This window comes from Hipposideros armiger, unplaced genomic scaffold (genome assembly GCF_001890085.2).
Source record: "Hipposideros armiger isolate ML-2016 unplaced genomic scaffold, ASM189008v1 scaffold_162, whole genome shotgun sequence".
Taxonomy (NCBI): domain Eukaryota; kingdom Metazoa; phylum Chordata; class Mammalia; order Chiroptera; family Hipposideridae; genus Hipposideros; species Hipposideros armiger.
The window spans coordinates 2,100,283-2,121,598 of record NW_017731512.1 but is presented as its reverse complement, the minus strand read 5'-3'; the positions used below and the strand labels follow the sequence as shown (position 1 = coordinate 2,121,598).

At 42.1% G+C, this 21,316-nt stretch overlaps 2 protein-coding genes across 2 annotated transcripts in view; one reads left to right on the top strand and one right to left on the bottom strand.

Annotated features, from left to right (window-relative positions):
* The window catches only part of CGAS (cyclic GMP-AMP synthase), a 35,680-nt gene extending 25,582 nt beyond the window's left edge, over window positions 1-10,098 (bottom strand). The window contains exons 1-2 of the mRNA XM_019651531.1: window positions 9,126-10,098; window positions 3,812-4,031 (exon numbers count right to left, since the gene is read on the bottom strand). Of these exons, the coding sequence (XP_019507076.1) occupies window positions 3,812-4,031; window positions 9,126-9,926 (1,021 nt within the window). The 5' untranslated portion in view covers window positions 9,927-10,098. The remainder of the gene's footprint in view (window positions 1-3,811; window positions 4,032-9,125) is intronic.
* A 1,942-nt stretch (window positions 10,099-12,040) lies between these two features.
* MTO1 (mitochondrial tRNA translation optimization 1) overlaps window positions 12,041-21,316 on the top strand; it is a 31,219-nt gene continuing 21,943 nt past the window's right edge. Inside the window, exons 1-3 of the mRNA XM_019651609.1 lie at window positions 12,041-12,378; window positions 16,733-16,932; window positions 17,323-17,440. Of these exons, the coding sequence (XP_019507154.1) occupies window positions 12,162-12,378; window positions 16,733-16,932; window positions 17,323-17,440 (535 nt within the window). The 5' untranslated portion in view covers window positions 12,041-12,161. The remainder of the gene's footprint in view (window positions 12,379-16,732; window positions 16,933-17,322; window positions 17,441-21,316) is intronic.

Sequence of the window (21,316 nt, the reverse complement as noted above, 5' to 3'; positions counted from 1 at the left end):
GTTTCCCAGTGCATATAAAAGTTACGTTTGCACTCTACTGTAGTCTACTAAAAAGCAATAGCATTATGTCTAAAAAAAATGTACAAAAAAAATAAAAATAAAAAAACAATGTACATACCTTAATTAAAAAATACTTTATTGCTAAAAAATGCTAACCATCATGAGCCTGTTTGAACAATGGTGTCGACAGGCTTGCTCAAAGCAAGGTTGCCACAAACCTTCAATTGTACAAAATGTAGCATCTGCAAAGTACAATAAAGTGGGGTGCAATAAAACGAGGTATGCCTGCATATACAATAGTATATATATTATTTAGCCTTAACAAAGAAGGTGATCCTGCCTTTTGTGACAACATGGATGAACCTGGAGGAAATAAGCCAGACACAAAAAGGCAAATACACATGATCTCACTTACATATGAAATCTTAAAAAGTAGTATGCACATAGCCAGAGAGTAGAATGGTGGTTACCAGTTGGGGAGGTGGGGAAAATGGGGAGATGTTGGTCAAAGGGAACAAAGTTGCAGTTAGGTAGGGTGAGTAAGTCTAGAGATCTAATGTACAGCATGATGACTGTCATTAATACCATCATCATGAGTATTGGAAATGTGCTAAGAGAGTAGATTTCAGGTACTCTCACCACATACACACAAAAAGGTAACTAAGTGAGATACATTAATTAGCTTGACTGTGGCAATACATAGTGAAATCACTATGTATATGTATGTCAAAACATCATGATGTTTAATGCATCTTAAATATACACAATTTTCTTTTTTAAAAAAAGAAAAAGGGGGCAACCAGGTGGCTCAGTTGGTTAGAGCATGTGCTCTGAACAACAAGGTTGCCAGTTCGATTCCCCATTGGGATGGTGGGCTGGGCGCCCCCGCACCCCCCACTCCTCGCAACTAGATTGAAAACGGCTACTGGACTTGGAGCTAAGCTGAGCCCTCCACAATTAGATTGAAGGACAACGACTTGACTTGGAGCTGATGGGTCCTGGAAAAAACACAGTTACCCAATACAAAAATAAAATAAATTTAAAAATTCAAATTAAAAAAAGAAAAAGGTAGCAGAAGTGAGAGCAATTAAACAGGTTCAAATCAACAGAACTGATAGATGGACTGAATCTGTGAGGTAAGGAAGGAGGTAGGAGTTCTGGAATGCCATCCTAGGATTTAGCCTGGGAAATGATTGATGTTGACTCCGTTCCTCAATATAGAATAAGCAGGAGGAAGAAAGGTTGAGCTAAGATGAATTTCATTTTAGATACACTGAGCTCTAGGTGCCTGTGGGACATCCAAGTGGAGATGGCCACTGGGCGGGTGGCTAAGGTGATCAGAAGTTCAGGAAAGGCCTCTAGATTAGAGATACTGGCTTTGGGATTTGAAGTTGTACAAACAGTTGTTAAAGACTACTCCCAGATAAGACTTCTGGAAGGGACCACAGTGAGAAAGAAGATAGAGCACCAAGGAGGAAATCCTAAAGAACACTCTAATTTTCTTATCACCAAATCTGCAGACCTATCCCTCTTACCTATTATATCCTTCTTCCTAGTACCACCGAGGAAGTGTCTACCATCTTTCAAAGGCCACCCCTGCACATGGCCTCTGGACCCTCGCCTTCTCAAGCACCTTGCTCCTTCAACTGTTCCTTCTCCTGCATCAGTGGCCTCCCCCTTCCTGCTGGATCATTTCTATCCTATCTGCATACAAAGCGTTCCAGTGTCTCTCATTATAAAATATACATCTCCTTTGACCCTTCACCTGCCACCTCCTCCTCACACTTGCGCATCTTTCTACTTCCTTCGCAGCCAAAACTTTCTGAAGCATTACCTACACATGCTATTTCTACATCTCTGCCCTGTCTCTCTTGTGTGCTCATGAGCCCCCGAAACTGCTAAGTCAAATTTACCAACAATCCGCACAAAACCAAAGACCAAATCCAACGGTTTTCTGGATGTCAGTAGCATTCTAAACACGGAACTACTCCTTCTGCAAAACACTCAGTCTTCTTTTGCTCCTTCTCTTCTCCCCAACCTTTAATGGGATCCTTTTCTTACCACTCCACTTAACATTACAATTCCCCCACCTCATCTGATCCCCAACACTCCCGATCCCGCTCACTTGGCTATACTTTTTCACCATGGGACTTACTACTTTTCAGTATACAAGATAATTAGGTTTTTCCATTTGTTAATAATTGTACCTGCCCTTATATGATTGTAAGATACAAAAGGGTGAAGGTCTTCATCTATTTATTCATTAATATATCCTAAACATCCAGAATACCTGTCACATTAGATAATCAACGAATGTTGATTAAACTATTGAATAAATGAATCTACACTTTCTGCATAGGTGATCTCATTCATTCCCAATGCCACTTACAGGTTGACAGTAGCCCAAATATATCCTCTGAACTCCAAACCCATAATCCAACTACATACTTGAAACAATCACTTTAACACATCACAGGAATCTCTAACTTAACATATCCAAAGCCAAATTCTTCATTCATTCCCCAAAACGTGTTCTTCCTATGTCCTTCCCATCTTAGAAAATAGCACAATCAATCTACACAGGGGCTCAATCCAGAAACCTGGGAGCCTTTTTCAATTCAATCCTCTCTCACCCCTACATTTAATTCCGAAGTGAGCACTGCTGATCTTGGATGTATCTGCTTCTCTCCATCCCCCGCACTTCAGTCATCTGTCATCTGAGCTATCATAATATTTTCCTTTCTAATCTCCTTATTTACCTTCCTATAATATCTTCTCCATAGAAGCCAGAGTAAACTTTTAAAAAAACAAAGCCAATCATTACTTCCTAATTAAAACCTGGCTTGTCAATGAACATGGAATAAAATCTCCTTTCCAGGACCCACAAGTCCTTGCCGAATCTGGTCCCTGAACCTCTTCAACTTCATTTCAGGTCACTCTTCCCCTTGTTCACATGGGCCTCTTTTAGTTCTTTGAGCTTGACAAGCTATTTTCCGTCTCAGGGCCTTGTTCCACCACCCATCTTGCTACTTCTCTCAGTTTGTTCACTGTAGGGCACTCACTGCAATTTGTATTTATAATACATGCTTCAAGTTTCAAGAGGGGATTTCATGATTTTATTCAATCACATATGCCCAGTGGTATAGCAGTTCAGTGACTATTCAACGGAGACCAAAATAGAACCAATCAACATTTAGGAAGGATACCAAGAAAATGTAGTAGACTAAAACCAAGAGCAAAGAGTTATTTCTAGAAGGCCGTAGTCAACAGTGTGCTGCCGGGAGGGCAAGGAAGATGAGAAGAGTAGTGTACACTGGCAATAAGTACGTATGATTAGAACTTTAAGAATCAAAAGTCGGGCCGGCCGAGTGGCGCGATGGTTAAGAACTGGCTTGGGACGCCAGAGGGCCCGGTTTGGATCCCATATATGAGGGCCAGTGACACTGCCCTCTACAGCTAAGATGCTGAACAACAGCTCAACCTGGAGCTGGGATGCCATGAGTCGTCAGCGACGGCGTAGGCTGCAGCCCCTGTGGCAGTGGGTTGCCATGGGCTACCATGTGTAGCCAGCAGCCAGCAGCCGCGGGCGACCAGAAGCTGGTGACTCATCTGCCTCGCCCAGGAAGAGCGCAATGATGGTGCCAACTTGGGCCAGTGAAGCAACGTCCTCCACAACTAGACTGAAGAACGACTGAAGAACGAAACGACAGCAACTTGTCTGTTCCCCTTCCCCCAATTCCCCAGCACTGTTCCCATCCCCCCAATTCCCCAATAAAAAAATCTAAAAAGAATCAAAAGTAAAAAATCTTACCTTCAATGTTTTTAATTTCATCCTTAATGATTTTCCTAAACTCATTCAGCATCAAAGATGCTGATAATTTGTCCTTTTCTACAAACCGACTCAGAGGATTTCCTCCAGGAATTCTTTTGAACTTCACAAAGTAATAAGCACCACTGTTGCAATATTCTTCTAGTTCAATTCTGGGGGCCTTCAGTCTGAACATAACATCAAATTCATTAGGAGCAGAAATCTAAGAGGAAGTAAAAATAGTAGTGAAATGTTTGCCTGTGAATATTTTTCAAGCAACTGCAATTTATTTTTCTTGAAATGTCCACTTAAAACCATACTTTGAAAAGCAAGATTCCTAATATTTATACCCTCTGGGAGTGGGACTAGTGGAGCTGGGAGAGTACTATTGGTTTTAGCTTGCAGGTTTTATACTCATTTTTTTTTATCATGAGTATGCATCGTTTTTATAATTTAAAACAATTTAAATTACATTTAAGCTTTTAAAATCTGTACCAGTTTATTCTGAGTTTAAAGCCTAACAAAATTAAAGACCTTTAAGGTGCTATTTGGTACATCATGAGATACACACTGCAGCCACCCTCCTGTCACAATAGTCTCAAAAATGTGTGTGGTCCCTGCTGGATAGTTAAGCAAGGGCCATCTTGTTATAGCTGCCCAAGTGTGAGCTCCAAGTCAGGTACTACATTAGTGTCTTTGAACCACAGTATTTGTAAAACCTTCAAAGAATCTTTTCCACTCTCACAATAATAATTAAAGCAATTATAATAAATGCTTGTTTTTACTATATTAAAAACTCCCCAGGCTGGCCAAGTGGCTCGTTGGTTAAGAGTTGGCTTGGGAGTGCGAGCTCTGAACAGCAGGGCTGCCGGTTCGGATCCCACATGAGCCAGTGACACTGCCCTCTACAGCTAAGATGGTGAACAACAGCTTGACCTGGAGCTGGGCTGCCGTGAGTCCCTGGCGATGGCGTAGGCTGCAGTGGGGCTGCAGTGGGCTGCTGTAAGCTACCATGAGTGGCCGGCAACCAGTGTGAGCTGCCATGAGCTGCCATGAGCGGCCATCCAATGGCCAGCGACCAATCTGCCTCAGCCAGGAAGAGCACAATGATAATACCAACATGGGCCAGTGAAGTGACGTCCTCCACAACTGGACTAAAGAACAAAAGGACAGCAACTTGTCTGTTCCCCTTCCCCAATTCCCTAATGCTGTTCCCTTCCCCAATTCCCCAATAAAATCTTTTTTTAAAAAAGCTCCAAGTCTTTCATTAGTTAGGAGAGTACTTTAAGTACAGCTAGTGGGCTGCATAGTACCTAGTAGCCACGTTTACTGATCATGTGAAATGTGGCTAGTGCAAACTGAGATATACTGTGCTGTATACTGAACTGTCCTCCACAAATTCATACACTGAAGCCCTAACCCCCAACTTGACTATACTTGGAGATACAGCTTTTAGGAGGTAATGAAGGTTAAATGAGGTCATGAGGATGGGGTCCTAAGCTGATAGGATTGGTGACTTTCTAAGAATAGGAAGAAAGATTGCTTTCTCTCTGCACACATGAACCAAGGAACACAGTGAGGACATAGGAAGGAGGTGGCCACCTGAGAGCCAGGAAGAGAGTTCTTATCTTGGACTTCCAGCCTCCAGAACTGTGAGAAAATAAATTTCTGCTGTTTAAGGCACACTCGGTCTATGGTATTTTGTTATGGCAGTCTGAGCTAACTAAGACATACTGTAAAAGTGAAACAAACACTTAAAGTTATGTCAGTGGGCATGAAGTAAGAGCCTGTGAAAATCCACCCTTCCATAAAAGCAACAGGAAACATGGGCAGAAATAGTCAAACTCAACCCTTTCAAAACTCTGTAAACCAAAGGCTTGCAACAATCCAAGGAAGATTTATTCAAGAAAAATGACAAAATCTTAGTAAGAACAGTGAGCTTTGTGGCATTCTAAATTGCCCTAGTCCCATCCCCAGCAGCATACAAAGTTCTCTCATCCCCACTCCCTGTTAGAAACCGTCCACCAGGGAGCATTTTCTCAATCCACTGAGATTTTGCTTCCCGGTAATTGTCGTCAGTTTGGCTCAATAAATTTTCTCTTAGGCTGAATATTTTTTCTCGACATTACGACGTAGTCGGGCAGGATTCCAAAGAAGCCCACCCAGGAGCACCCTGTGGACCTGGATTCAGTGCTAGGTTCAGTGCAGAGCAGGGGCTCATTGTGCCCCACCAGCTCCCTGCTTCACATCGGGTGAACTTGGGTGAGTCTTTCTTGGAATTCTGGACCTCCCTGTTTTAAGGTAAGAGGCCATGACTCTATTTGAGCTGTTTTAAAATCCTCAAGGTGACAGAGTTGAGATAACCCAGATTAAGGACAAGAGTTAAGGTAACTCTTGGTAGCAGGGCCCAGGTTAAGGACAAGAGTTAAGGTAACTCTTGGAGAGGAGAAATGAAATGGGTGGCTGGTTTTTGGCTTTTCAATTGGAATTGGTTACTTCGCGTCTGAACAAAACTTTTTGCCAGATAAATGAGAGTCTGAACTTGTTCAACTCCGAAGATAAGGGACATTTACTCCCTCCAGCTCGAATTTTGGGTATTCTTAGGTGACTAAAAATCTTTGTGGAGGTGTTTGAAGGTACTTCTCAACGTGCAGTGGCCCCATAGGGAATTCCAACACAAGTGTAATTAAATATTTGACTCATCCAGGGACGCACACATAAAGGCTGGTTACCTAGCGCTCCGAGTCCTCACGGTTATATTAGAAAGCCAGGAAGAGAAACCGAGGCATGTAAGAGGGTTGAAGCAACTTGGGAGGTGACAGCCCCTTGGAGCTCAACCCATAAACAGCACACTTCAACCCACTACATAATATCACTAGATATTTGTTCAGACTCTCAAAAGGAAACTAAAAATTAACATGGGAAATCATGTCTCAAAGGCTGACAAGCTCCCAAACTCCAGCACCATTAATCTCCTGCAGATAGATGTACAGTTCCTAGGAGTTTTGCAAGTACTTACAGACATGGAAAGATTTATCTAGAAGTGATAGCAACTTAAGATGGCCAAAATGGAGCTCTTTTGACATCTAAATTTTTGTGTGCATAATTAGAAAAAGCCAGCTTAAAAGTCAAACTAGATGGAATGGGAGGCTTACCTCAATTAGCAAATAGAAGCCTCTGAAATGGTACAGAGAGATGTTCTTCTCTCTAGGAAATTAGTAAAAAAAAAAAAATAGAAACCTTCCACCAAGAGTAGCCACTACTCTGACTTCTAACACTATAGATTAGGTTTACCTGTTTGGGAACATCACATAAACTGAATCATATAGTATGTACTTTTATACCTGGCTTCTTTTATTCAATATTATGCTTGTGAGATTCATCCACCGGCCACTCACGACAGCCCAACTCCAGGTCAAGCTGTTGTTCACCATCTTACCTGTAGAGTGCGCAGCATCACTGGCCCATGTGGGAACCAAACCGGCGGCCCTGCTGCTCAGAGCTCCCGTTCCCAAGCCAACTCTTAACAAACTGAGTCACACTGCCTTTTTGACAATAAACAAATATTGCTATGTCCACATCAATGAAATGAGAAGCTATACAGGGTACAAAGTTGCATAAAACATACTGCAACAATGGAGCTTACAATCTCTGTGGGAAGCCAAAACAAAAATATACGAAAGGTTTAATCTCCACTGAAGACTACCAGGCTAAATGCTTAAAATGGGAATTAAATCTGAATTTACTACCCTGAGAAGGCAAGGGTCTTGAGAGATCACCCATTCTTTCTTTTTGAGACCATTCATTCATTTGAATGCTTCCTATGTACTAAGGCTTAGAGATACAAAGATGCATAATATTTGGCCTGCTCTCTTAAGAGCTTATAATGCTAAAACCCTAAATTTAGATTTTTATCACTATCTACTTTCTGGAGGACAGCAATTAATTGAATAAAGCCAATATATAACTCTAAAGATATCAGCCTCTATTCTGTTCAGCCTTTATTTCTGTTGATGCTACATCCAAGATTTTACATAGAGCTAATGGAGCGCTTAGGAAACCGACAGATTAGGCAAAAACACAACCAGGGAAATCTGCCACTGGTCAGGAAACCAACTCGTCAGGAACCTGCTTCTAAACCTTCCATTTATATTGAAACGATGACTTTAATGACAACCACCCACAAATAAATGGAGTTGTAACACATTTAAAAATTACACCTGATACGTATTTAGGAAGTATGCTTTTTAGTACCTGCAGATTTTCTCTTAAAAAAAAAATTTTAACATCACTCACTGTGAGCTTCCTATAACATCTATATAAGAAATTGGGGAGGGCCGGCCAAGTGGCGCGTTGGTTAAGAGCTGGCTTGGGATGCCATCTCTGTGCAGCAGGGCCCTGGTTCGGATCCCACATGAGGGCCAGTGACACTGCCCTCTACAGCTAAGATGGTAGACAACAGCTCGACCTGGAGTTGGGCTGCCATGAGTCGCCTGTGATGGCTAAGGCTGCAGCCCCTGCTGCAGTGGGCTGCCATAAGCTACTGTGTGTGGCCAGCAGCCGTGTGAGCTGCCAAGTTCTGCTGTGAGCGGCAGTCCAGAGGCAGGTGACCAAACTGCCTCACCCGGGAAGAGCGCAATGATAATACCAACATGGGCCAGGGGAGCAACATCCTCCACAACTAGACTGAAGAACAAAAGGACAGCAACTTGTTTGTTCCCCTTCCCCTGATTCCCCAGCACTGTTCCCCTCCCCCAATTCCCCAATTAAAAAAAAACACAAAAAAAAACCTAAAAACTAATTTAAAAAAAAGAAAAGAAAAGAAATTGGGGAGAGGGAATCTGCCGGGCCTGGAGGGAGAGACTGAAGATATTTTTCCTAGAGTATAGGTGTCCTCATAGGAAAAAGTTTATTAGATACATTAATTCTATGGATTTTTTTTCTTTTTTTGCAGATCACTCCTAATCATCCGAGTCATAATCTGACTAGGGAACATCAAGTATAGCACTGTTACAGAAACACAATACAGATCTGCTTGCTTGAATGAATCAATACATTTGCATTCCCCCAACAACAGTGTCTTGACAGTAGCTGGCCATCAATATGGGTTGGCTCTGTTTGTTGGATGTAGAGATGAATAAACCAACAGAACTGTTCGTCATTTTAATTAGAACTAAAAAGCTAGAGTCAGAGTTACTTCCAAAGGCAAGTGAGGGACCATGGGAAGTGAGGAATATCAGGGAGGCTGAGAGAGGGAAGAGGAAGCCGGCCCACGAGTCGCGGGAACAGGAGGGCAGGCGCTGGGCAGCTCACCCACCTTCACGTGCTCGTAGTAGCTCCCCGTGCTCAGCAGCGTCACACCTCTGAACTCCGACTCAACGCTTCGCAGTCTTTGTAGCAGTTGCTCCACAACCCTGTTCACAATCTTTGCAGCCTCTGAGATTTCCGGGAGGCTCAGCCTCAACTTCTTCAGCACCGCCCGGAGTTTACAGCCGATGGACACCGCCTTCCCTTGGCAGAGACTAGGGACTCGGACCAGCGAGTGGAAGTCAGAGACCTCCGTGAGGGCGGGCGGGGGTCTCCGCTCCCGAGCGGCGCGTGCGCCCCCGTCACGGCGCGATCCAGTCCTGGAAAGGGGAGGCTCCGGTCCCTCCGTCAGACCCGCCGGCCCATCCACCGCGTCCTCGGCGCTCAGAGGCGCCTTATCGGAGCCGGCACCTCGCGCGCCTACCTTAGGCCTCTCCTGGGGGCTCGGGGCGCTCTTCTTCCGCTGGTATCCCGATGCCCCCGTGGAGCCGGCACCTCGCGCGCCTACCTCAGGCCTCTCCTGGGGGCCCGGGGCGCTCTTTTTCCGCTGGTATCCCGATGCCCCCGTGGAGCTGGCACTTCGCGCGCCTACCTCAGGCCTCTCCTGGGGGCCTGGGGCGCTCTTCTTCCGCTGGGATCCCGATGCCCTGGTGGAGCCGCACTTCTGCGCGTCGGGCCGGGCATCCTCGGGGTCGACCCGAGACTCGGTGGGCTTCGTTAGGGCGCCTTTCGCCCTCGGCGCAGAAACCTTGGGTGCCGCAGCTCCGGCCTTCGAAGCTGTCCGCGTCGCCTTTCCGCGCCGAGGATCCATGGCTGGCTCTCTCTGCTACTCGGAAGTTTGCTCCGCTTCGGGAAAAGGCGGGTGGAAGAGAAACCAGCCGTTGCGGCTGGAAATGAAACTTAAAAAGCTGGCGGGAACGAAGCCGGGGAGCACGCGCGGGAGGTGGTCAGGAGGAGCCACGCCCCGCGCGGTGACCGGGCAGAACGCCCAGCGCCCTGCGAGAGACGCTAATGTTCAGTGCAATCGGTGCTACTGGCTTCGGAACCACTCAAAATGTAACCGAGGGAGGCAGGAAACACTTTCCGGGAGCTGTAAAGGCCAGACGCATTTGCTGGCATACCGCCTAAAAGAATTTTGTAAATCTATATAGGCTGTCTCGCCCATTGAAGTTGACAGAAACTGTCCATGTAAGTTTAAGTAAGGGTATTTTTTCAATTAAGAGAAATGGAAGATGTTCGACTTTTGGGGAAGGGATGAAGATTGACTGTAATTGAAATAAATATTTTATTTTCTTTGAATTTTTAAAAGCCCGCACAATATTAGAGACATCGTTTGAAGTTCTTATCCTTGACTTTTATCCATTGGTTCTCAAAAGCTCATAAAAAAATGATACATTTTAAATAATCCATGCTGCTTCCACAGTTGAGGTACCAAAGTATCTCAATACAGGCTTTCAAAATATCTTTCTAAAGCCAAGCCATTTATAGAAATACAGAGGAGACAGGATCCCTTTGGGTTTAGAATGCTTTGATTACTTTTTTAAACAATCCTAGCCAGTTTTTTGTTTTGTTTTAAGATTTTTATTGGGGAGTTGGGGAAAGGAACAGTGTTGGGGAATTGGGGAAGGGGAACATTGTGTTTTTCTAGGACCCATCAGCTCCAAATCAAGTTGTCCTTCAATCTTAGTTGTGGAAGGGGTAAGCTCTGCTCCAAGTCCAGCCCCCACTTTCAATCTAGCTGGGGGGAGGGAGGGTGGGGACAGCCCACCAGCCCATGTAGGAGTGGAACCCACAACCTTGTTAAGAGTACACCACTCCAGCCATACTGCTGCCCACTGGCAGCTCAGCAGCAGCTCAGCTTGGGCACAGCTCACAGGCCCATGTGGAAACCCAACCGGCAACCCTGTTACCTAGAGCTCGCGCTGTAATCAACTGAGCCACGCGGCGGCCGGCGCCGAGTCTCATTACTTTTAAAAGATATATGCACAAGGATGATCATAATATCAAAAAAATCAGAAACCCCAAATTCCCAGTAATTGGAGTCAATTAAATAATGGTTCACATACACAATTGAATATTATGTAACACTAAAAAGTGAGATAGATTCACATATACTGGAATGGAGAAAGTCAAAAGTACATTGCTAAAAAAGAAGCAAACTGAAAAACAATACAATCACAATATTATATGTGCAAAATAATAGTAGCAATACTATTGTAAAAAAAACAAACAAACAACCCTAGGGCGTATTTGCAACAAAATGCTAACAATGATTACAGAAGTGCGGATTGGAAGGTCTCGGGGAAATTATAGGCTCTTTAACTCTCAAAAGTTTTGTATTTCTGTAAGGTTTAAATTGTGTATATAAAACATTTATTAATGTTATAAGACAACAAAATTATGTAGTTGATAGATTTTAATAATCAGAATAAAACTCCCGCAAAGGTTGTTTCACTCCAACCAGTCACAAGTTTCTTAAGGAAGGCTTTAAAAATAAAATTCAAAAGGCTCTACATTTTACCTTCAACCGTTTGATTTCCCTAATTAACCATCATGAATGTTCTATCCACAAACGTACTTGAACTCCTTTTGAATCTACTCCCATTTAGACTGTAGTATTTATAAACAAACAAAATTCAAGGTGCTATCGCACCAGAAAATTCAAAATATCTGATCAAGCAAAGTGATCAAGAACATTGTTCGTAGGTGGCCACCTGGCGATTAGCTGCAACTCCTCAAAAAGGACAAAAAAAGTGACCGAGTTGGAGACCCCAATCCATAGCCACAGATAATCAGACAGCCTGCACAAATCACGAAACAGGTACACACGTGTTTCCCCCCGCTCCCCAGCCCATCAGCGCCCTTACCGGGTCTAGCTTTAAAGTCACGCCAAACCGCCAATCAGCGGCGACGCTGGACGGAGAGGTGCTACGACGTGACGTCAGAGCAAGATGTCTGCGCCCTGAAGACTTTCCTTCGTACCCTAAGTTTTTGCGCCTCGCTTGTGTTAGGTTCAGAGTCAGACAGATTCTGCGTTTTTCCAACCATGTTCTGCTTCCGAGGTTGTGGTCGCTGGGTTGCGGCTTCCCTCACCAAACAGCACCTTCCTTTGGCCCGGTTCAGCGGTGACAGCGCGGCGCCATGGACTCCGCACTTCGACGTGGTAGTCATCGGCGGAGGACATGCCGGGACCGAGGCAGCTGCTGCTGCCGCTCGGTGCGGATCCCGGACTCTGCTACTCACGCACCGCGTGGACACGATCGGTGAGGAGTGCGAGTGGTGTGGAGCTTGGTGTAGGACGCAATCTGCGAATAATCCCCATCTCCTCCCAGTGCCTAATGTGGGCAGCTTTTTCCCTCTCCCAAGGATATTGAGAACCCTGGTGTCTGGTTTTAGCCTGATTTGTGTTTTACAGATCAGGCCGGCCCAGGCCAGAACCGTGGATTAGGCTATTCTGTGGAAGACGGATTATGCTGCTGCTGACAAAAGTAGTTATTTGGGGGAGGTGGCGACGGTGCCTAGGGAAAGGGGGAAACTAAAAATACTGTAGTAGATGATAGCTTCTTATTTCAATGTTGCCATTTACTCTTTACTAGCTTGTTGCTTTGGATAAAGAGTGAATTAACATTATTAGTGAAAGTTTATTAAAGGTTTAATGTGTTTTTCTCGAGATTTTGTGAAGCCCTTTTGAAGAACGATGCCATCTTTCGTTGCAGTCAATGTTTCTACAGGATGTTCCCCAGTTTTGTGCTTAGGACTCGACAGTACTTTTTATTGCCCTTAATTAATGGTTGATGGCCATAATTTAAAGCAAGACCGCTCTTTTGCATTATAGTAGATGGTAGCTAAAACAGTATCTTGTAAATTATACTTGCCTATGTCTTTCCTTCTGCATTTTGCTTAAGAGTGAATAGTACTTAAAATGAAAATATTAACTGCATTAATTGTGTTTTGTAAAACTTGTGAATAAATCACATATCTGTATACTGAAATACTTTTGTTTTGGAAGGGGGCTATATGATTACCCAAAAGATTACGCTTTGCTAATTATACAGTATGTATCGCTTATTATACTACCTTTCAATAATAATAGCAAAAATCTAATGAACAAAAAAGTATTTTTTAACTAAGATGATCGTTATATAGTATAAGTAATGTAGTTCTGCCAGGGATAAAGGGGTTCCCATCAGAACCCATATTCTTTTTTTTTTTTTTTTAAGATTTTTATTGGAGAATTGGGGGAAGGGGAACAGACAAGTTGCTGTCCTTTTGTTCTTCAGTCTAGTTGTGGAGGACATTACTTTACTGACCCAAGTTGGCACCATTGTTGAGCTCTTCCCGGGTGAGGCAGGTCAGTCGCCGGCTTCTGGACGCCACTCACAGCAGCTGCTGGCCGCTCACGCTGGCTGCTGGCTACACACCATAGCCCATGGCAACCCACTGCTGCAGGGGCTGCAGCCTACACCAATGCTGGTGACTCACGGCAGCTCAGCTCCAGGTCGAGCTATTGTTCAGCATCTTAGCTGTAGAGGGCAGTGTCACTGGCCGTCATATGTGGGATCCGAACCGGGGCTCTCTGGCATCCCAAGCCAGCTCTTAATCAATGCGCCACTTGGCCGGCCCAAAACCCATATTCTTATTCTCAACAAAATATGATCTAAGTTTTTATTTTATTTTTATTTTTTATTTTTTGTAGTTGGGGAACTGGGGAGGGGGAGAAGCCAAGTTGTTGTTCTTCAGTCTTAGTTGTGGAGGACGCAGCTAGCTCAGCTCCCAAGTCCAGTCTCCATCTTGCCGCCAGTGGGCAGCTAGTGGCCACTCAGCTCAAGGTACTGTGTTCAGTCTTAATTGCGGGCGGGTGTAGCCCACCATCAAACAGGCAGTCTTGTTGTTAGGAGCATGTGCTCTCACCAGATCAGCAGCAGCTCAGCTCGGGTGCAGCATCACTGGCTCATGTGGGAATTGAACCGGCGGCCCTGTTGCTCAGAGCTCGCGCTCTTAAGCTAACTCTTAACCAACTGAGCCACTTGGCCTGCCCTAAGTTTTTAAATAAATACATTGAGAGATATTTTAATAACTCTTACATCTGAGCTTAGTGAATTACAACTCTATCTTAAAATCAAAGTCTCATTTTTTTAAGGTAATTTGATATAGTGGAGTATCAAGTATTTCTACTTGGCCTTCGAAAGAGCTTTGGCTTAGAAAGTTGAACTTCTATAAGAATACAGAATGCAAGAATTACCTGGTTATGATTCAGTCATATCATCTGGCAACAGTGAAGTCAAAGGCAGAAAGTCTTTTTTTTCTTAATTGGGGAATTGGGGGAGGGGAACAGTGTTGGGGAATTGAGGGGGACCAGCCAAGTTGTTGTTCTTCAATCTTAATTGTGGAGGGCGCCAGTCGCCATCTGGTTGCCTGTCGGCAGCTCGTGGCCTTTAAGCTCAAGGTGCTGTGTTACAATCTTAGTTGCGGGTGGGTGTAGCCACCATCCCATGTGGGAGTCGAACCAGCAGCCTTATTGTTAAGAGCACACGCTTTATCCAGTGAGCCATCCAGGCAGTAGCTCAGCTCAAGATGCCGAGTTCAGTCTTAGTTGTGGGTGGGCATAGCCCACCATGTTGTTAGGAGCATGTGCTCTCACCAGCTGAGCCATCCTGCCACCTGTTGGCAGCTCAGCAGCAGCTCAGCTCAGGCACAGCATTACTGGCCCATGTGGGAATTGAACCGGCGGCCCTGATGCTCAGAGCTCGCGCTCTTAAGCTAACTTAACCAACTGAGTCACTCAGTCGGCCCAAAAAGTCTTCTATTTTATACTAACCTGGGAGATAATGTTTTTCGGCAAGCTATCTTTTAACCTTTCACAACAAAAGAGACAAGCCTTCTGAACATGTTTATTCTAAGTTGTATCACCTATGTATTTCATGGAGAATGTTGTCCATTAAAGAGGTTGTTAGGCTTTCTGAACTTGAATCCAGGCTGTCTGTGGACTATCTGTGTGACCCTGGACAAGGGACAATTTATCTAAGCCTCAGTTTCTTTCTCTATGAAATAGAAATAATAGTACCAACTTCATCTGGTTGCTGTCAAGTTTAAGTCAGAAAATACATGCAACTCATCTGGAATAGTGCCTGGCCCATTTTAAGTGGTTAGATGTTAACTGTTGTTTTATAAGCTTTTCTACTTAGCTGACTTAGATTCTTTAATAGAGTGAAAAATGGACCGACTTATACATTCCTACTGCCACTGCTAACCCCAAGTACTGGTACCATACTTGGGATGTTAGTAGTCTCTATTTAAGAGCATAGATGACCAAAAGAGCTTCTTATTCCAACTCCAAATAATTGGGAATGAAAGCTGGCATCCTAGAGTTTTATGTTGAAAAAGATTTTGAGCTCTAAACAAGAGAATGAATGTTCAACTTTTATGCCTATAAGGAGAGGGGCTCAACATTGATACATGTATTTCTTTGAGAAAAAGTTTTCAGCAATTTGAAAAGATGAGGATTTCTTTGCACTTGACTCTCACAAATGTAAATTTTATAAATAGGTATACTGTAATATAGTCCACAAATTCAATAAATTGCCTAGAAATTGTCTAGTTTAGTGACATAAGAAAGTGGTGGAATTTCAATAATTGATTGTTAGATTTTTAGGATTTTTTTGTTTTTCTGTGTATTGAGTCATTTCTGGGAATCAAAGTTTGAGAAAATGTCAGAAATTAGTGGGATTCAGAGATTTTTGAAAAATTAACTTATATATAATGAAAGTTAAGAGCTGAGTCATTTTGATGAGTAGCAATATCTAAAACAGTGATACTGTAGGAGCCAGACACATAACTTAAATGTGTGAGTCTAGGTGGATGTAAAACAGCACAGAGTGCTGGTAACAGTGGTGGATTGGACAATATATTCCTATTCATTGTTTTATTTGTATATTTTTAACAAAAGCCTTTATGTGTACCAAGCAAAACATCACAGGCAAACTAGGGGAATTTTTTTTTTTAGCTGAGCCATCCTGCCACCTGTTGGCAGCTCAGTGGCTGCTCAGCTCCGGCTGGGACTCGAACTGCTGTTGCTCAGAGCTTGCACTCTTGAGCAAGCTCTTAACCAACTGAGCCACTCTGCTGGCCCTCAACACTAGGGGAATTTAAAGAGAAGGTATAAAATATGGTTTGTACTTTGAAGAAGGTTGTTTAATTATTTCTACAAAATAAGCAAAAACAAAAAAGCAGATGGCATTTATGAAAGGCATAATTGTTTATAACAGTGAATCAATGCCAGGGGACTTCTTAAAAGTATGCTTGATTTGGGATGGTTTCATGAGAGAAGAATTTCAAAACCACATTTTAAAGGAAAAGTCAACCTAATGAAAGAGTGAAAATATGCATCAAGGAAAAGATTGAAAGGAAACTACAGGCAATGATTTGTCTTCCAGAATGCTCTGAGTAACTCTTACATCCCACTGGGACTTTTGAAATTTTCTTTTTAGTGTTTGTTTCAAGTTTTTTATTTTTTATAACATGAGATGATTCTCATCACTGGCACAGACATTTCCCTGTTAAACACTCACTGTTGCAAGGTGCTCCTGTATTTATTTCCTTTCTGTCTGTTTTCTTTAGGTCAGATGTCCTGTAATCCTTCCTTTGGCGGCATTGGAAAGGGGCATTTAATGAGAGAAGTTGATGCTTTGGATGGCCTGTGTTCTCGAATCTGTGACCAGTCTGGTGTACATTACAAAGTATTAAACCGGCGTAAGGGACCAGCTGTGTGGGGTCTGAGAGCTCAGATTGATAGGAAACTCTATAAGCAGAACATGCAGGTAAGACTAGGGCATGAAAACGTGGGAGTGTAGAGATTGTTTAACGGTTGTTTCAACTTGCATTCTCTCTTTTTTTTGTTGTTGTTGTTGAATGGCAAAGATAATTTTATTTAGAACAAGACCATTTAAGAGAAGCCTGCTTCAGGATTTGAGCCAATGAGTTATTTTGCAGCAAGGCTAGTCTACAATTTCTAAGAGTTTGTGGAACCATTTTTCTACTCTTGAAAAGCTATTTATTTTTTTTGGAAACCACTGACACAAATTTATTTTTAAAAAAAGATCAGTTATAATTTTGTTTCTTTTGCTGTGCTATGAGTTGAGAGTTGAAGTCTTTATCTGAATCTGTACTAGCTGCAGAACACATTTGAAGCTTGCGTTCTCTTTTGATAGAAAGAAATCTTAACTACACCGCTGCTTACTGTTCAAGAGGGAGCTGTAGAAGATCTTATTCTTGCAGAACCAGAACCTGAGCACACTGGGAAATGCCGTGTCAGTGGTGTTGTTTTGGGTATGTACTAGTTGTAGGCAATGATGACAGTATCAAACTCCATGGAAGCAAGTTATTTTAGAGCATGGATATGTTTTGCTTATTCGAGGAAATTGTTATGTGTTCATGGATGAGGAAAACTATATTAAAACATAATTCTCCTTTCATTTTGGCCTTTGTGATGCTTAATCAAATTACGGGCTCGTCTTTACTGTCTTAGTGTAGGAATTTATAGCCTACATAATTGTGTCTTTTTCTCTTGATCTTTCTGTTGTATTTTTTATTTTTCCTGGTTCTGACTTTATATTTTACGAGATTATATGATTTTTATTTAAAAGAGTTATGTATTAATTTTACATCAAAATAACACATGCATGTAATTTTTATAAAAATAAAATATTATACAATTTAAAAGTTTGTATTGATAAACAGTTATCTCTCTGTAATTTCTACAGATCTAACCACTTAAGCTTTTTTTTTTTTTGAAGATATTATTGGGGAATTGGGAGAGGGGAACAGTGCTGGGGAATCGGGGGAAGGGGAACAGACAAGTTGCTGTTCTTTGGTTCTTCAGTCTAGTTGTGGAGGACGTCGCTTCACTGGCCCATGTTGATATTATCATTGCGCGCTTCCTGAGGCAGATTGGTCCTGGCCCCTGGACAGCCGCTCACAGCGGCTCTTGGCAGCTCACACCGACTGCCGCTCACGCTGGCTGCTGGCCATACATGGTAGCTTATGGCAGCCCACTGACACAGGGGCTGCATGCAGCCTACGCCGTCGCTGGTGACTCACGGCAGCCCAGCTCCAGGTTGAGCTGTTGTTCAGCATCTTAGCTGTAGAGGGCAGTGTCACTGGCCCTCATGTGGGATCCAAACCGGGGCCCTGCTGCACAGAGCCGGCATCCCAAGCCAGCTCTAAACCAACGTGCCACTCAGCCAGCCCCCACTTAAGCTTTTTTAGCTATCACTTCTGATCTGTACTTAATATTTCTAAACAATATGTTTATATTTTTACTTCCTAAGTTATCAGTCTTAGACATTATCTGTTAACTTTTTTTATGGTAGCTCTCTTTAATTCCCAACTTTACTTCCCTCTATCCTCCCCATATAATTATAATTCAAAGTTTGGTTGATAGTATTTACATTATTATGGTTAAATATTGTTCACTGCAGAACTAACTAGTGTTTTATGTTTGTTTGCTTTCATGTAACTCTTTATTTTGCCTTGGGTTAATAATTGCTTTATTTTTTTATTTGCTTATTTTACCTGAGTACCTGTTCAACTTTCTCATCAGAAAACGCATTTTCTCAGTGCTCAAATAATCTGTCGGTTCTGGTTTTTCCTTTGATGCTTACCTCCCAGAAATAATAACTTCCACAACCCATCTGCTATAAGCAGGATGATTGCTCTCTAGGCTTTCTGCACAGATGTCATTTTGAGACTTCCTTTCACTGCTTTGCTGTGTTACACCATCCCTTATTTCCTGGGACTCCAGTCTGTCTCTCTCTTACTACCTCGTTGTGCTGGAGCACATCCCCCGGTAGCTTCCTAACGAAAGATGCATGGGAGGTAGACTTTTTGAGTCCCTGCATATCTGAAAGTGTATTGTTCTTATTAGACTTGACTCTTAATTTGGCTGAGAATAGAATTTTAGTTAAAATTTTTTTCCTGAGAATTTTGAGTCTCACTCCATCTTCTAGCTTTCAGTTTTGCTGTGAAGAAGCTCAGTGCATATTGACTTACAATTTTTTGAAAGCTTCTGTGATCTTGTATTTGTCTCTGGTGTTCTGAAATTTTAAAATGATGTCCCTCACTGTGGTCTTTGTTCATTCATTGTAGTGAAGTACTAGGTGTCCTTAAACTAGAAGCCTGTGTCCTTGATTTCTGGGGTATTTTCTTCTATTATTTCTCCATGCTCTCTTTCTGTAACTCCTGTCCCTTTCTGGATTGGTCTTTTAGGTTTCTTCTATTTTTATTTTTTGTCATTTTTGCCATGTTTTCTTAGGAGAGCTCCTTAACTTTATTGTCCAAGTCCTTGTGATGGATTTTTTAAACTTACGATATTTTAATTTATATTCAGTGTCTTTTTTTCTGATTGTTTCTTTTTCTCATCTTGTTCTTGATTTCTGAATTTAACATCACTCTAACCTATATAAGGATTTTAATTATCGATTTGTGAAGTTTCCTTCTGATTTATGTTTTGTTTTCTCCAGATTCTGTTTGTTTCTTTGGGCTGCTAACTTTCAGGTACATGGCTTTCTTCAAGTGTCTAGGGAGTTTGGTTGTCTGTTAAGGTTTTGTTTTGTTTTTAATGAGGCACTAAATCAGTAATTGGAAGATTTGTGAGTGCACAGTTAATTTTATTGCTTGGCTGACTCTGTAGTCTGGTGTTTAGGGATTGAACTGGTCTTTTTGTTGGGGAACCCCAAATATCAGTGTCTGCTAATTCTCAGAAAAAGAATCAGTTTTCAGCCTAGAGGACTAATATCACTGCCTGCTAGCATTCTGGGAATAGAATGGTGAGAGGAGCTATGCTGGAGAATCTCATTTAAAATACAGATCTTGACTTAATTTCCCTGTTTTAAAATTAGTTTTTATGATAGATTTATAATTTTTTCTGAATGTGGAATATATGTACATGGTAAACAGTGTAAAGGGGACAAAGAATATAGAGTAGAACAGTGGTCTCTTTCTCATCTTGTCTCACAGCCAATCAGTTTTCTTTCTCAGGAGCATTACTAGTTTCTTGTGTAGTCTCTCTCTCTGTGCATGTATATGTATTTTCATGCATATGTGTGTGTGTGTGTGTATTTTTCACATAGCAGCATATTACACACACTGTACTTTTTTAACCCCCTTAATCTGTGTTTGCTTTACTTCTAGGAGTTTAGTTTCTTTTTAAAAAACTTGTGTTTTTGTTCTGTTGATTACCTTAATAACTATGATTTTATATAATATGCTTAATCTTCTCTTTCTTCAGTATTTACTGACTTCCGTCTGTCTGTGAACAGTTACCAAAGTAGTTTCATTGTTTCATTTTCATTTCCTTTTCTCTCTCCTGCCCCTCCAGATTTAACTATTACTGTAATACGTTGGTTTGCAAGCATAATTTGTTCTGGAAGCAAACTACTCATATTGCAAGACATCACTCATTTACCACGTTAAAATGTATTAGAAATGTTTGCTCATCTTGCAGAACACTCACAGACCACGTTATCCAATGTTTTACTGTATATTGTTTTTATTAGTGTTGACCTTTATACCTTTACATTATTTATACATCTGTTACTTAATTTAGTATCTTTGAATGTTATTTTTTTATCCTGTCTATATTTTATAGGCTCAAGAACACAATTTTTTTTTTCTTAGCTGAGCCATCCTGCCACCTGTTGGCAGCTCAGCGGCAGCTCAGCTTGCACCAGGACTTGAACCACTTTTGCTCAGAGCTCGCACTCTTGAGTGAGCTCTTAACCAACTGAGCACTCGGCCAGCCTCAATACAGTTTTTTTATTGTGGTAAAATATACATAACATAAAATTTGCCATTTTAGCCATTTTTATTTATATAACTCAGTGCCATTCAGTACATCTACAGTGTTATGCAACTGTTGCATTATCCATTTCCAGGACTTTTTCATCATCCTAACTGAAACTCTGTACCCATTAAACAGTGACTCCCCATTACCCGAAGAATAAACCTAAATTTTCTATTAAGGTAGATCTGTCTGCAGATAAAACCTTTATACATAGATTTCAACTACTTCTCTTAATTTCAGCCCCAAGCTTCATTCATATATTCCTCACTTTTCATTCTCCGTTCTCTAATTTCTGGGCCTTTGTAGGGTAAATTAATTCATCTTCTTTGGTGTGTTCTCTTCAGATTCTTTTTTTTTTTTTT